The sequence below is a fragment of the Sphaerodactylus townsendi genome, unplaced genomic scaffold, assembly GCF_021028975.2.
Source record: "Sphaerodactylus townsendi isolate TG3544 unplaced genomic scaffold, MPM_Stown_v2.3 scaffold_27, whole genome shotgun sequence".
Lineage (NCBI taxonomy): Eukaryota > Metazoa > Chordata > Lepidosauria > Squamata > Sphaerodactylidae > Sphaerodactylus > Sphaerodactylus townsendi.
The window spans coordinates 30880-45615 of NW_025950440.1; the positions used below are offsets into that span (position 1 = coordinate 30880).

At 47.4% G+C, this 14736-nt stretch overlaps 1 protein-coding gene across 2 annotated transcripts; it reads left to right on the forward strand.

Annotated features, from left to right (window-relative positions):
* The first annotated feature begins 4359 nt into the window (after window positions 1–4359).
* TMEM17 (transmembrane protein 17) lies at window positions 4360–14268 on the forward strand. Of its 2 annotated transcripts, XM_048482919.1 has the most exons (5): window positions 4360–4541; window positions 9984–10055; window positions 11489–11602; window positions 12943–13100; window positions 13287–14268. In XM_048482919.1, the coding sequence occupies exons 1-5, from the start codon at window positions 4433–4435 to the stop codon at window positions 13638–13640; spliced, it is 807 nt and encodes a 268-aa protein (XP_048338876.1). In that variant the 5' UTR covers window positions 4360–4432; the 3' UTR covers window positions 13641–14268. The 2 variants fall into 2 exon arrangements, with proteins under 2 accessions (XP_048338876.1, XP_048338877.1); XM_048482920.1 differs by lacking the exon at window positions 12943–13100 and having other exon boundaries at window positions 9952–10055.
* Window positions 14269–14736: the final 468 nt, after the last annotated feature.

Sequence of the window (14736 nt, forward strand, 5' to 3'; positions counted from 1 at the left end):
TGGTTTGCCCGTTCCAGTCCCTCTTGCTCACCCAGCCTGCCTTGCTTGCTGCTTGCCCTGCTCGCTCGCCTGTCCACCCCAGCTCCACTTGCTTACCTGGCACACCTGGCTCACCGCTCACCCCACTTGCTCACCCAACTGCCCTAGGCCCCACTTGCCCTGCTTGCTGGCCAGCCTGCCCTGGCCCTGCTTGCTCACCCGCCTTACTTGCTTGCTCACGGACCAAGGAGGAAGGCACTGCTTTCTTCAGGTGGAGACAGCCCTTCCCCAGTGGCCTATCTCTACAGGAACTGCGCGGGGGGTGGGGCGAGGGAAGCAGTGGTGTACCTTCAATATGTTATGTGTGTGGGAGGCACAATTACAGAACTTGGCCTGGGTGCCATTTTCTGAAGGTACACCATTGCACGAAGAAGAAGAAGAAGAAGAAGAAGAGGAGGAGGAGGAGTTTGGATTTATATCCCCCCTTTCTCTCCTGCAGGAGACTCAAAGGGGCTTACAATCTCCTTGCCCTTCCCCCCTCACAACAAACACCCTGTGAGGTGGGTGGGGCTGAGAGAGCTCCGAGAAGCTGTGACTAGCCCAAGGTCACCCAGCTGGTGTGTGTGGGAGTGCATAGGCTAATCTGAATTCCCCAGATAAGCCTCCACAGCTCAGGCGGCAGAGCTGGGAATCAAACCCGGTTCCTCCAGATTAGATACAAGGAAGTTCAGGGTTATCATGCAGAGGCAGGCAATGTCAAACACCCTTTGTTCATTTCTTGCCTTGAACACCCTATGGCATAGGTGTCAAACTCGCGGCCCTCCAGATGTTATGGACTACAGTTCCCATCATCCCCTGCCAGCATGATGCTGGCAGGGGATGATGGGAATTGTAGTCCATAACATCTGGAGGGCCGCGAGTTTGACACCTGTGCCCTATGGGGTCACCATAAGGCAGTTGTGACTTGATGGCACTTAATGCACACTCACACATCTGGGGGGGCAGTCTGGGGAGGACAGGGAGCAGCAGAGATGTGATACCATCTTGTTTATCCTCCAAATCAGCCATTCTTTCCAGCAGGACAGCTCTTTGCAGACTGGCCTAGCATTAGTTCGCTAGACCATGTCAATTTCTTGTCACTTTCACTGGGTCTTTGACGTTCAGAGGGACAAAAAAAATAATTAAAAAGAGAGAAATCCCTTCTGAAATGGTGGCCCAAAGAGTGGGAAGAGCAGCTGTGATTTTGGCTGGGAAAGGCAAGGAGTGCAAAAACCCAGAGGAAGCCAAACACGTGCTGATCTCCTTTGCTTTCTCTGTGAAAGGAGAGGAAAAGTTGTGCTTTCAGAGCGTTCGGAAGCCGTGGGGATTCTCTGATCTGAAGGCAGGGTGGCTGCCAAAGAGGCGGAAATGTGTGCATAACCAAGAATCCCACCCCGAGGGGGATGTACACTCGATGCGAAGGAGACCACAAGTGCATAAACTTGATCAAACTTTGTGACTTGGGCACGTTTTCTGTGAAATCATTCCACACTCCTCCCTGGATCATTTTCCCCTCTTGTCTCTTCAACTGCATTTATTCTTCCCACTACTGCTGGAAATGTATTCTTCCTAACAGCGGTGGGATGTCATCCACGACACAGAAGAACAACCCTCTGCCTCCATTTCTACCATTGAAAATTACCCACACAAAGTTGAAGTAAAAAAAAAATCCTACTGGAGCAGGTGCCATTACCTGAAGAGACAAAACCCCATTGTCCCCACCCACCCACCTAATACCACATTTTCTGGCCAAGGCTCATTCCGCACATGCAGAATAATGCACTTTCAAACTGCTTTCAGTGCTCTTTGAAGCTGTGCGGAATGGCAAAATCCACTTGCAAACAGTTGTGAAAGTGGTTTGAAAACGCATTATTTTGCGTGTGCGGAAAGGGCCCAAATTAGAGCTGCAGTAATTTTGTCTTGCCAAAGCAACTTCTCTTGTCGATTTCCAGCAGCATTTTCTCCTGACATTTCGCCTGCACTCCAGTGACTCCAGCCGTGAAAGCCTTCGACAATACAAATCTGCAGCATCTCTTGCAAAACATTATTCTGGCGGTAGCTTTTAGGAACGACTTCTTCAAATGCAATTTTTATAAAATTTATTTTTATCCACAGTCTGCCTTTCCCAAGGCACTTCAAGGCAGATTATACAGGGTCAGGAGTGCTAGCTCTGGGCTGGGGAATTCTGGGAGATTTTGGCTGTGGATCCTGGGCAGGTGGGGGGGGGGACCTCACTGGGTTAAAATGCCATAGAGTCCACCTTCCAAACCAGCCATGTTCTCTAGGAGAACTGATCTCTGTCATCTGGAGATCTGTAGGGATTCTGGGGGATCTCCAGCCACAATAAACTTATCACCATCATCGCTAGTAATCTGCTCAGAAATGAAGGCAATAGTCTTTATCTCGTGCCATGCTGTGCTTTGAGAAAGGAATATAATCTGTATTATTTCAAGCGAAGAATGTTATGGAAAAATAGAAAAATAAAAAGGCAGTATCAAGATCCTGGCCTGAAACAACTTTTTCTCCGTCCTGCCCTCTTTTGAGAGCCAGTGTGTTGTAGTGGTTAAGAGCAGGTGGAATTTAATCTGGAGAACCAGGATTGACTTTCCCGCTCCTCTGTATTAATGATGGAGTGTTACGGAGTGTTATCTGGGGAACCAGATGCGTTTCCACACTCCTACAATCCTGCCGGGTGACCCAGGGCTAGTCACAATTCTTGGGAAATCTCTAAGCTCCACCTACCTTATAGGGTGTCTGTTGCGGGGAGAGGAAGGGAAAGGAGTTTGTAAGCCCCTGGGAGTCTCCTTACGGGAGAGAAAGGCTGGGTATAAATCCAAACTCCACCTCTTCCTTTTCTTCTTCTTCATCAGACCTTCAGACCAACGACTCTGCAAAACTCAAAAGCTGACTCACAATTGCAGTTTATGTAGTTTGATCACTATTCAAAGGACTATTGGGATTTTTTTGGAGGAGTGGTGGAAAAGATTTTGCTCTATTTAAACATTTCTCCATCAAATGTCACATATGATAGACATACTGTGTTTCCCCGAAAATAAGACAGTGTCTTATATTAATTTTTGCTCCCAAAGATGCGCTATGTATTATTTTCAGGGGATGTCTTATTTTTCTGTGTTCTGTTCGTCGGGCATGCTTCCAAACAAAAACTTTGCTACGTCTTACTTTCGGGGGATGCCTTCTATTTCGCACTTCAGCAAAACCTCTACTACGTCTTATTTTCCGGGGATGTCTTATATTCGGGGAAACAGGGTAAGCAAGTTCCACAACGGGGAGATTCTGCTTCCGCAGATGCTGTGTGCCAGACACATTTATTTACAGATTGTAGTCAATTTCACCACCAACCTATTCCACTTAAACATCACCTTGTCAAAATTCTGTTCATTGAAAAAGTTGGCCAAACGCTTGCTGAGTGACAGAAATCAGAGAAGAACAACTTCGTAGCCACAGTTGTGAAACAAAATGTTATCTGATATGAAAAAAATCGCTCAAACCTCCATTAACCCTCCTGGTTCGGAATGAACTTTTGAAATGCATCTATTTAATTCTTACTTAATTTACAGTTGGGAAAAGTTGGGAAAGCGATTTGTATTGTGAGGTGTAATTATATTGCATGTTATTTTTTTTATATGCCATTAAAGGTGACTTGAAGATTTTGCTGTAGACTATTGCGTGTAACAGTGGCGTAGGAGGTTAAGAGCTCGTGTATCTAATCTGGAGGAACCGGGTTTGATTCCCAGCTCTGTCGCCTGAGCTGTGGAGGCTTATCTGGGGGAATTCAGATTAGCCTGGGCACTCCCACACACGCCAGCTGGGTGACCTTGGGCTAGTCACAGCTTCTCGGAGCTCTCTCAGCCCCACCCACCTCACAGGGTGTTTGTTGTGAGGGGGGAAGGGCAAGGAGATTGTCAGCCCCTTTGAGTCTCCTGCAGGAGAGAAAGGGGGGATATCAATCCAAACCTCCTCCTCCTCCTCCTTCTTCTATAGCCCCCTTTTAAAAAAAACTTGCCCTGTGTTTAATTTAAATTGTTTACAGGGGTCTCTTCCTCCACTCACTGGACGAACCTGGGGAGAAGAAAGTCAAACGAGAACTGGAAGTGATGTTGTTATGGAATATTCGTCTCCTACATCCCTTTGGGGAGGGGAAGTTGAACGAGTACCGGAAGCGATGTTATTACGCAACACTTGTCTTCTACATCTCTTTGAGGAGGAGCATTCGTCTCCTACATCCTTTTGGGAAGGAGAAAGTCGAATGAGAACCGGAAGTGAATCCGTTACGGAACAACGTGCCTCGTACATCTCTTTGGGCCCCGTCGCGCTTGCGCAGAGAATCTGAGTCGTGCCTCGTTACCATAGCAACGAGCGGAGGTTTCCCGCGGCCGAGCGGGCTGCTTTAGCCATGGCTCTGCCGGAGCCTGTTCGGAGGCGGCTGAGCTCCTTCAGTCGGACAGTCTTTACAGACAACAACCGCACCGGCCCTGAGAGCGGAAGCGACGACATTGGTCCAGGTGAGTCTCGCTTTTGGTTGCCAGCTTCCAAGATGGCGGCGGTGCAGGTAAATGGCGGTGACAAATGCCCAAATCTATGATGGAAGGCGCGGGGGTTGCCAGAAAGGAATGTGGAGGTTTCGGCTTCAGCTTGGTGTAATTGTGGGATGCAATTCAAAAGCCTGGAGCCCAAAGGCTCGCCCAGGGTATAGGTAGGAAGGAAGGAAGGAAGGAAGGAAGGAAGGAAGGAGCGATAGAGAGGGGGAGAGAAGCAAGGGAAGGAAGGAAGGAATCCTTTTTCTTCTTCCAGACTCACAACAGACTGGGCATGTTTACCTGGGAGTTAGACCCACTGACTTCAGTGGGAGGAAGACTGATTAACACTCCAGCCTCAATTACTGCAAACATGTAAACTATTTGCAAATGACCTTTTTATTTATTTACTTTACTTTAAAAAAAAAACCTAACAGCTGCATGGCTAGAAGTAATTGGTTTTGATGGGTTTTCCAAGCTGTGTGGCCGTGGTCTGGTGGATCTTGTTCCTAACTTCTCGCCTGCATCTGTGGCTGGCATCTTCAGAGGTGTATCACAGAGAGAAGTCTGTTACACACTGTGTCCAGTATAACATACATACATAAGCCTTTATTGGCATAGTCAGAAAGAGTTACCCTCTGTGATACACCTCTGAAGATGCCAGCCACAGATGCAGGTGAAACGTTAGGAACAAGATTCACCAGACTGCGGCCACACAGCCTGGACAACCCACCAGAACCAGTTGAATCCGGCTGTGAAAGCCTTCGACAATACTAGAAATAATTGTTTATTATATGATACATACCAGTCAGTGTTAATTCGATAATTAAATAACAGAATGTTTATTAAATAAGTTCAGATGGAAAGTTCTCCCTCATTTGTATATCGGTATTTTATTGAATGTTAACATCAGGGGTGTGATTCCAATAATTTAACAATTGGTTATTTACAAGCACCTTTTTAACAACCGGATCTGCCGAAGTGGTGCGAACCTGCTGAATCCCACCTCTGGTTAACGTCTACTTTATTAGGGTGTTGTGGATTTTCTCTGAAGATGCCAGCCACAGATGCAGGCGAAACGTTAGGAACAAGATTCACCAGACTATGGCCACACAGCCCGGAAAACCCACAGCACCCTAGTGATTCTGGCCATGAAAGCCTTCGACAATATGTAACCTCAGCTTGTGGGTTCTGTGGGGCAGTACTTGGAATGAGTTGCAACAACAATTTTTAAACAACAAAATGGTTTACTTTTCTTTACAATTAACACTTTTAAAACATCAACATTTAACGTTACAATTCAAGGTCCTGTTCAGGTTGCATTTCAAGTCCTTCTATTTACAGTCTACTGATATTGCCAAGTCCAAATCTTCTTTGCAAGTTGGCTGGCTCCTGAAGGCTCCAAGGGCTTGATGAACAGGTTGCAACATGATGAAGGTCTCCAGGAGAACTCTCACCCATTACAACCACAAAAGAAACCCTGAAACAATAAACTCCAACATTTACAACACAGCAAAACAACAACTACCTTCCCAGTAGTTCCCAACAATATTGAAATTACCTTAACAAGGTGTTAAGGGCTTATAGAAATCAAGGTCCGAGTCTGGTAGCCTTGTTCTTCTGCAAAAGAGCTCTTTCAGCCTCTCTGCTGCTCCGAGTCTCCACCCCTTACTGGGTCAACCCATTCTGGGCATGGGGGTTACAAATACATCTACTTTATAGTTATTTTGTTTGTTATATGGTTTGATTTTCCCCCCTTTAATTTTCTATTTTGGCAAGTGTTCATATATGGATAAAAATCAATAAAAATTAATAAAGCACCAGCCTCAGAAGTTGGGGAGGGGAGGAAGGAGCAGGCCAAGAGGAAATATCTCCCCTCCCCCCATCTTGCTCATAGTTTCTCATATCCCAAAAACTATTGTCACAGTGGCCAAAATTCTTGCAAAATTCGTGAAAGTCAGAAAGTAGATCAGGAAATATTATGTAATTATCTTGTTCTTTAGTCTTTGTGTACAACTCTAATGTAACTGGATCCTGCTCAGACCTTCGTCTATTGTATACAATCTAAATGCCAACAAAGGAAAGTGAGTAAGTACTTCGTTTCCCATTTTACAGGTGAAGGAAACAAACACAGTATGAAGAAATGCCATACTTTACAAGCCAAATTACAGCCATAGATAAGTGCCATAAAAGATTAATCGGTTTTGGGCTGCCTTGAGTTACAGTTGTTTGTATCAGGTCAAACCCATGCATGTTTACGTGGTACCCCCCCCCCCCCTTTAACGGGACTTCCTTAGCTGATTTATGTACCCTGTTTCCCCTAATATAAGACATCCCCGAAAAATAAGACATGGTAGAGGTTTTGCTGAAGTGCGAAATATAAGGCATCCCCCGAAAGTAAGACATAGCAAAGTTTTTGTTTGGAAGCATGCCCGACGAACAGAACACAGGAAAAATAAGACATCCCCTGAAAATAAGACATAGCACATCTTTGGGAGCAAAAATTAATATAAGACACTGTCTTATATTCAGGGAAACACGGTATGTATGGGATTTCTACACTTCCCTTCGCTTCTCAGGTTTGGGCCATCTTTTGACCTCCACTAAAACAACTATAAATAATTTAAAGCTTACCATTGAAAATACGAATTTAAAATGAATTCAAATAGTTTAAACTTACGCAGTTGGTTAAGCATCCATATGCCGGCCCCTCTTTTTATTCTGATATTCACTTTTTTAAATTAGGTGGGACTCCAATGGAGGGATCATTATGAAAGAGGGGGGAAAGGAAAAGGAGAAATGGAAAAGGAAACCCCAAGGGGAGGAAAATGGGGAAAGGAAAGGGGTGGGAAGGAAGGAAAGCAAATGGAAAAGGGGGAAGGGCTAGTTGACACATCAGTGTAGCTGCCTCAACTGTGATGCCTGGTTGAGGGTTGCCATGCCAACCCCTGGGTGGGGCCACACTACAGGCATCAATTCTTCTAGAGCAATGGCTCCCAACCTGTTTTTTTTAGCTACGTATCCCTTGGCAATCCAGTTCCCTAAAATTAAGAACATAAGAACAAGCCAGCTGGATCAGACCAGAGTCCATCTAGTCCAGCTCTCTGCTACACGCAGTGGCCCACCAGGTGCCTTTGGGAGCTCACCTGCAGGATGGGAAAGCAAGGGCCTTCTCCTGCTGCTGCTCCTGAGCACCTGGTCTGTTAAGGCATTTGCAATCTGAGATCAAGAAGGATCAAGATTGGTAGCCATAGATCGACTTCTCCTCCATAAATCTGTCCAAGCCCCTTTTAAAGCTATCCAGGTTAGTGGCCATCACCACCTCCTGTGGCAGCATATTCCAAACACCAGTCACACGTTGTGTGAAGAAGTGTTTCCTTGTATTAGTCCTAATTCTTCCCCCCAGCATTTTCAATGGATGCCCCCTGGTTCTAGTATTGTGAGAAAGAGAGAAAAATGTCTCTCCGTCAACATTTTCTACCCCATGCATAATTTTATAGACTTCAATCATATCCCCCCCTCAGGCGTCTCCTCTCCAAACTAAAGAGTCCCAAATGCTGCAGCCTTTCCTCATAAGGAAGGTGCTCCAGTCCCTCAATCATCCTCATTGCCCTTCTCTGCACTTTTTCTATCTCTTCAATATCCTTTTTGAGATGTGGCGACCAGAACTGAACACAGTACTCCAAGTGCGGTCGCACCACGGCTTTATATAAGGGCATGACAATCTTTGCAGTTTTATTATCAATTCCTTTCCTAATTATCCCCAGCATAGAGTTTGCCTTTTTCACAGCTGCCACGCATTGAGTTGACATTCCCATGGAACTATCAACTAAGACACCCAAATCCCTTTCCTGGTCTGTGACTGATAGCACTGACCCCTGTAGCGTGTATGTGAAGTTTGGTTTTTTTGCCCCTATGTGCATCACTTTACATTTTGCTACATTGAACTGCATTTGCCATTTGCCAAAATTGTACCTGCATATTAGCAAACCCATTATGTAATTTTTTTCATGTACCTCCAAACACTCTGGTACGTACCCCCTGGGAGTATGTATGTGTACCCCAGGTTGGGAACCACTGTTCTAGAGGAAATGGCTGCTTTGGAGGGTGGAGGGTGTGGCATTAATACACCACTGAAATCCCTCCTTGAACTTATACCTTCCTCAGGCTCCTCTTCCAAATCTCCAAATCTCCAGGGATTTTCCAGCCTGAAGTGGACACCCCTGCACATAGGACCTCAGACTCCAGCATACTGGTGATAGTGGAAAGTGCCTTCAAGTTGCAGCCAATGTATAGCCACCCTGTCGTGTTTTCAAGGCAGGAGAGAATACAGGTGGGTTGCCACTACCTGCCTCCGTGTAGCAACCCTCAACATCCTTGGTGGTCTCCCATCCAATACTAATGAGAGCCAACAACCCAGCTCAGCTTCCAGGATCTTGTGAGATTGGCTTTGCCCTGGGGTGTCAAGGTCAAGGCAACACAGAGAAAAGAAGTCCAGAGGAATGGCTGTATTGCAGCAAAAATGAATCCGCCTCACATTACCTGATATCTAAGAATATCTTGGAAGAGCTTGGAAGCTAAGTAGGGTTGGCCATAGACAGGGCTTGCATGGGAGACCACTAAGGAAGTTCAGGGTTTTAATGCAGGGGCAGGCAATGGCAAACCACCTCTGAATACCTCTCGCCTTGAAAAGCCCACATGGCAGAACTCCAGGGAGGTGTCATGAGTGTGTTGTGACTACTGGCACCATCAAAGTTAACAATATCGCCAACCAGAGGTGTAGCTGGGCCAAACTACACCCGGTGCGCTGTCTATATTTTCCGCCCCGCCCCCATAGCCCCCCTGCAGCGCCCAGCCCCCCCCCCATGACGCCCCCCTTCCCCCCTTACTTTAGTTCCTTTCCTTTTCCTATAACTTTTTCAGGCTGAAAAAAAGGCCTATTCGCAGTTCAGGCTTAAAAACGGCCTGATGGGAACTGTACTTCCCAGGAGACCTTGTGTACCCCAAGGTCTCCTGGGAACTGTAGTTCCTCAGGCTGTTTTTAGCCTGTACTGTGAACAGGCCTTTTTTTTCAGCCTGAAAAAGTTATAGGAAAAGGAAAGGAACAAAGGGAAGTGTGGGAAGGGAAGTGTGGGGGGGGTGCCACAAGGGGGCACCGCAGAGGGGCACCATGGGGGGAAGGGGGAGGGGCCTGTGGTGATTTTCCGTGCCCCACAGGTGTGTGCCCGGTGCATGGCACATCCCCCTGTCCCCTTGTAGCTCCGCCTCTGTCTCCAACTAAAGCTTTTATGGACTAGCGCCCACTTTTTCTGTTTAGTTTTGGAGGTGCCAAGAGACACCTGATTATGGAAGTGAAGGCCACTCAGGTCCTCAATGAGCAATTTCTTTGTGTCTCCAGATAATGAAATCGTCTCCAATTTGCCCCTGCAGATGTCCCTCTATTTCAACCTCTGTTTTTTCCCATTTTGGTGGGTGAGCAGCGTGGTCATGCTACAGCTGAAGGTGAGTCCTGGAGGTCGTTTGGCTTGTAACATTTTCAGAGTGTCAATCCTTGTCTCTCTCCTGCAAGAGAGGGACTTCCATCATGTATCAACTTAGCCTCATAAATAGCAGCCTTTATGTCAGAAGGCTTCCGTGGCAGGTAGAGATTGTGACGTTTGTCACAGAGGGATTTAGACGCAGGTCATTTGGGGAGAATAATGGTTAGTCACAGGGGCAAACATTACTCCAGGGGTTTCCCAGCCTGATGTCCCCAGGGTGCCTGCCGTCACCTGTCCTGGCATCCGCTAAGTGTTTTTAGAAAGTGGGTAGAACCAGCTGGAGGCTTTTCCCAGCCCATTTAGGACTGGCCATTAAAGATCTGATCAGCTGCAGAGGCGAAGCTACCAGGGGACCGGGGTGTGTGTGTTGCCAGGCACGGGCACCCCCCGGCAACCCCCTCCCCTTGTGGCGCCCCCCTCCCCGCGGCGCCCCCCTCCCATACCTCCCCGTGGCACCCCACATACACACTTCCTCAAACAGTTCAGGCTGGAGAAGCGGCCTGTTCCCTTCAGGCTGAAAATGGCCTGGTGGGAACTACACTTCCCAGGAGACCTTACAAGTACCAGGGTCTCATGGGAAGTGCAGTTCCCACATGGCCGTTAAAGTAAGGGGTGGGGGCAGGGGGGGCAGGGCGGGCGGAAAACACAGAGTGCGCACCAGGCGCACTCTGGCCCAGCTACGCCTCTGATCAGCTGTTCATACGTTTATAAACAATTTGTTTCGGCAATGCTGCCACCATAGCATAAAGATGTTTTGCTGTGTGACTGAACGTAAACTGTATGTAAGCAAAGGAAATACTTTTAAACAATATGTTAATTTCCAAAGGCATCCTGTCAAACGGAGCTGCTACCTGAAATGCTGAAGAGTTCATAAAAGAGCTATATGTAACGACACTCCCTCACATTTTGTGGTTGGTCTACCTTCTCCAGCAGCCATCCTTTCCTTTTCCTAGAACTTTTTCAGGCTGAAAAAAAGGCCTATTCGCAGTTCAGGCTTAAAAACAGCCTGATGGGAACTATACTTCCCAGGAGACCTTGTGAGCCCCAATGTCTCCTGGGAACTGTAGTTCCTCAGGCCGTTTTTAGCCTGTACTGTGAACAGGCCTTTTTTTTAGCCTGAAAAAGTTCTAGGAAAAGGAAATGAACAAAGGTAAGTGTGGGAAGGGAAGTGGGGGGTGTGTGTGCCACAGAGCCCCTAGGGGATGAGGCGATCTACAAATCTAAACAATAAATAAACAAATCACCCTGTGTCAGAAGTTCAAAGATGCCTTCAAGGCCAAGGGAGTTGTGGACCCTTGGTGTATAGGGTTGATTTCAAGACGATGGCTGCATTAAGTACGATGACGTTGCCCAAGCTTAGTATTGATATGTTTTTCCCTTCCCTCTCACTTCTAGTACCCAGTCTTACCGGATTACTACAAATTCATCCTGGTGACGATCATGATAATAACTACTCTGATAGAGGTTATCCGTCTGTACCTGGGATACACGGGCAATTTACAGGAGAAGGTAAATTTGTTTCAGTTCCTGGAGGGTCAGGCTCGGAGACTGGGATGGAGAATGTGACTGAATACCAGGATAAGTTGGGTTTAGATTCAGACTGAATCTTACAATAGCAGAATGGAACTTTTGTGCTGCAGCCCTCTGATCTGCATGAAATGTTGCTCTCTGATTGATGACGCTGAATCCAACCTTTCCCTTCCACTTCGCACCCCATTTCCATACTTGAAACCAAGTTTTCGCAGTCCAAGAAGGGGAAGAGGCGGTAACTGGCTCTTCGAACATTTGAAATATGTTATATAACTTCTTTAGTATTAACCTTACTAAAACTACACGCTAATTGTTGTAAAAATAGTCTTTGTCTGAAATCTTTAAAAGATTACAGGCTGACAGCACGGCTATAGACTGGATCGCTGTACCTAACATATAAGGATGATGGCTTGTAAGACTTCAGATGTTTCCACTGGTCTGCCTTCTCTGTTTGGCTGTGGTTTCCTGTTCTCCCTCGGCTTAGATGGCGTTCTATCTGAAGATGAACAAGAGAAACGGCATTTGGATGTGCTTATTAAATAGCCCAGGGGTCTGCAACCTGCGGCTCTCCAGATGTTCATGGACCACAATTCCCGTCAGCCCCTGCCAATTGGCCATGGTGGCAGGGGCTGATGGGAATTGTAGTCCAAGAACATCTGGAGAGCCGCAGGTGTCAGACCCCTGAAATAGTAAGACGAGAAGCTTGGACCATGACTCAGCATTGGGCCTATCAACCTCCCCAGCAATCCAGACTTGATTGACAGCATGATCTTGACTGAGAGTTTCAAACAGCACACATGCCTGGCAATGCCAGACTGAGAATTCCCAAGCAAACCAGCAGCTATATTCCCCTGCAAGTTCTCTGAAGCCATTTGCTGGACACAGAGGCCACCAAATGAGATATCCCATGTAAGCAAGCATAAGGAAGCAACGACAAGCAACCGTTATACTTTGCCAGAGTTATACTTTGCCAGCGTGCATACTTTGCCAGAGAGCCAGCATGGTGTAGTGGCTAAGAGCAGGTTCACTCTAATCTGGAGAACCGTGTTTGATTCCCCACTCTGCCACTTGAGCTGTGGAGGCTTATCTGGTGAACCAGATTAACTTGTGCACTCCAACACATGCCAGCTTACCGAAAAAATCCTGCAAGACCGCCCCCAATGACTGCCCCTCCCCAAACTCCTCCTCTGCTGTCACAGAGGAGGCAGGTGGCACCATTAGTCACCCATCCACCTGAGCATTCAGAGCAGCTAAAATGCAAAACCTCCTGCTGAGCAGAGGCCCCTTCTGTTTGTTTGCTTTCCCCCTTTTCATGACAGTGAAACAGAGAACGACATGCGGCCAAGACGTCTGCCTGGAAAGTCTGGTCATGACACTTCACTCCCTTGGCAGGACTCTCTGGAGAGCAGTAACAAGGACAACCACAAGACAACAGTGCCCAAGCTCTTTCTGTGGACAAGAGAAGATGGAGAAAAAGGCCCGTAATCTGGCAATGAAAAGCTGCCCCTTTAAGTCTTTGTGAATTGCCCTCTCCCCCCCACCCCATTAACGCTTTAGACTTTTGCTAGACTCGATAGGCTACGTAGACTGATAGACTTTCTGTACTTTCATACTGTTGTCAGTATGACAGTCTATGGATACCAATTCTTTTTTCTCTGCCCAGGTCCCTGAACTGGCCGGCTTTTGGCTACTGAGCCTCTTTTTGCAACTTCCCTTAATCCTGTTCCTGCTTTTAAACGAAGGTCTGGAGATCCAACCGCTGGAGCGAGCCATCCACATCGTCTTCCTGGCCTTCCTGGTTTTCCAGGTCGCGGTCGCCTTCCTCGCGCTCAAAAAAATGGTGAACCAGCTGGCCACTCGTTTCCGCCTTCGCGAATTCGACCGCCTGGACAACCCTCTCCCCTCCGATCCTCAGGGTGGGCTGAAAACGAGAGCAGAAACTCTGTGGGGGGTGGGATCCCCCGCGGAAGGAATTTGTTCTACCAGCATAGGGTGGAGGTCTGCTCTTAGATCATGACGGCCTTGTGGAGCCATCAGCTGTTGAGAAATGCTTCCTGTTGCCTCAATAATTGATGTTCCTTTGGAAATTGCCTTGGGATAGTGTCAAGCCCACGCCTGACTGTTGGGGCATTTGCAAGGGGAACTGTGTAGCTTTCTTCTCTGCAGGTGCCCGGTTATCACACTCTCCTTTGCCTGCGGCCTCGGAAGCCCGGAAGAGCCGCTCTTATCATGAGTGAAATGTTCCCAGCGCTGTAGTTCTTTGTAGTGGGAATAGAGTAAACCGTTTGGCTACAAGGGGGTGGGGAGCTCTGGGGGGATATAGGGTAGTAGTTTGCGCGGGATCTTCAGAATCGTCTTTATGTCAGACCCCGGGTCCGAAACAGTGGCGTAATGTCCATTGGGCACTGTGGGCAGCTGCCCAGGGCTCAGGGATTTTGAAGGCATGCTCCTGCGTTTTTATTTTTTTTGGTGTTTTTTCACATTTTGGCCTGCAGGGGGAGCATTTTTGGAGATATTGGCACCAAGCTATCACAGTATCATGAGGAGACTGTCCTGATGATGCCTCCCAAGTTTGGTGCAGTTTGGTTCAGGGGGTCCAAAGTTATGGACCCCCAAACAGGTTGCCCCTGTCCCCCAATGTTTCCAATGGGAGCTAGGGAGATGGGGGCTGCACCTTTGAGGGTCCATAACTTTGTCCCCCCTGAACCAAGCTTCACCAAACTTGGGGGGTGTCATCAGGACAGTCTCCTGATGATACTCTGAAATTTTGGTGTCACTATCTTAACAATTGCACCCCTGACAGGCACCCACAGAAATTTGCCCAAGAATCTTACTTCTGCATTGATTTTTTCCATTGATGTCGATGGGAAATTTCTGGTGCAGCCTGTGGGGTGCACATTTCTGAAGACACAGTCACAGAACTTTCAGAGTATCTTCAGGAGACTGTCCTGATGACACCCTCCAAGTTTGGTGAAGTTTGGGTCAGGGGGGCTAAAGTTATGGACCCTCAAAAGAGCAGCCTCTATCTTCTGTTTGCTCCCATTGGAAACAATGGGAGATGGGGCACCCCTTTGGGGAGTCTATTAACTTTGGCCCCCCTGAACCAAACTTCG

What these genes read in the sequence shown, in the direction of transcription:
- TMEM17 (XM_048482919.1), top strand. Translation starts at nt 4,433, where the DNA reads ATGGCTCTGCCGGAGCCTGTTCGGAGGCGGCTGAGCTCCTTCAGTCGG. An exon ending in AAGCGACGACATTGGTCCAG is followed by an intron (nt 4,542 to 9,983) that starts GTGAGTCTCGCT and finishes TTGCCCCTGCAG; the next exon opens with ATGTCCCTCTATTTCAACCT. An exon ending in CGGGCAATTTACAGGAGAAG is followed by an intron (nt 11,603 to 12,942) that starts GTAAATTTGTTT and finishes TTTTCATGACAG; the next exon opens with TGAAACAGAGAACGACATGC.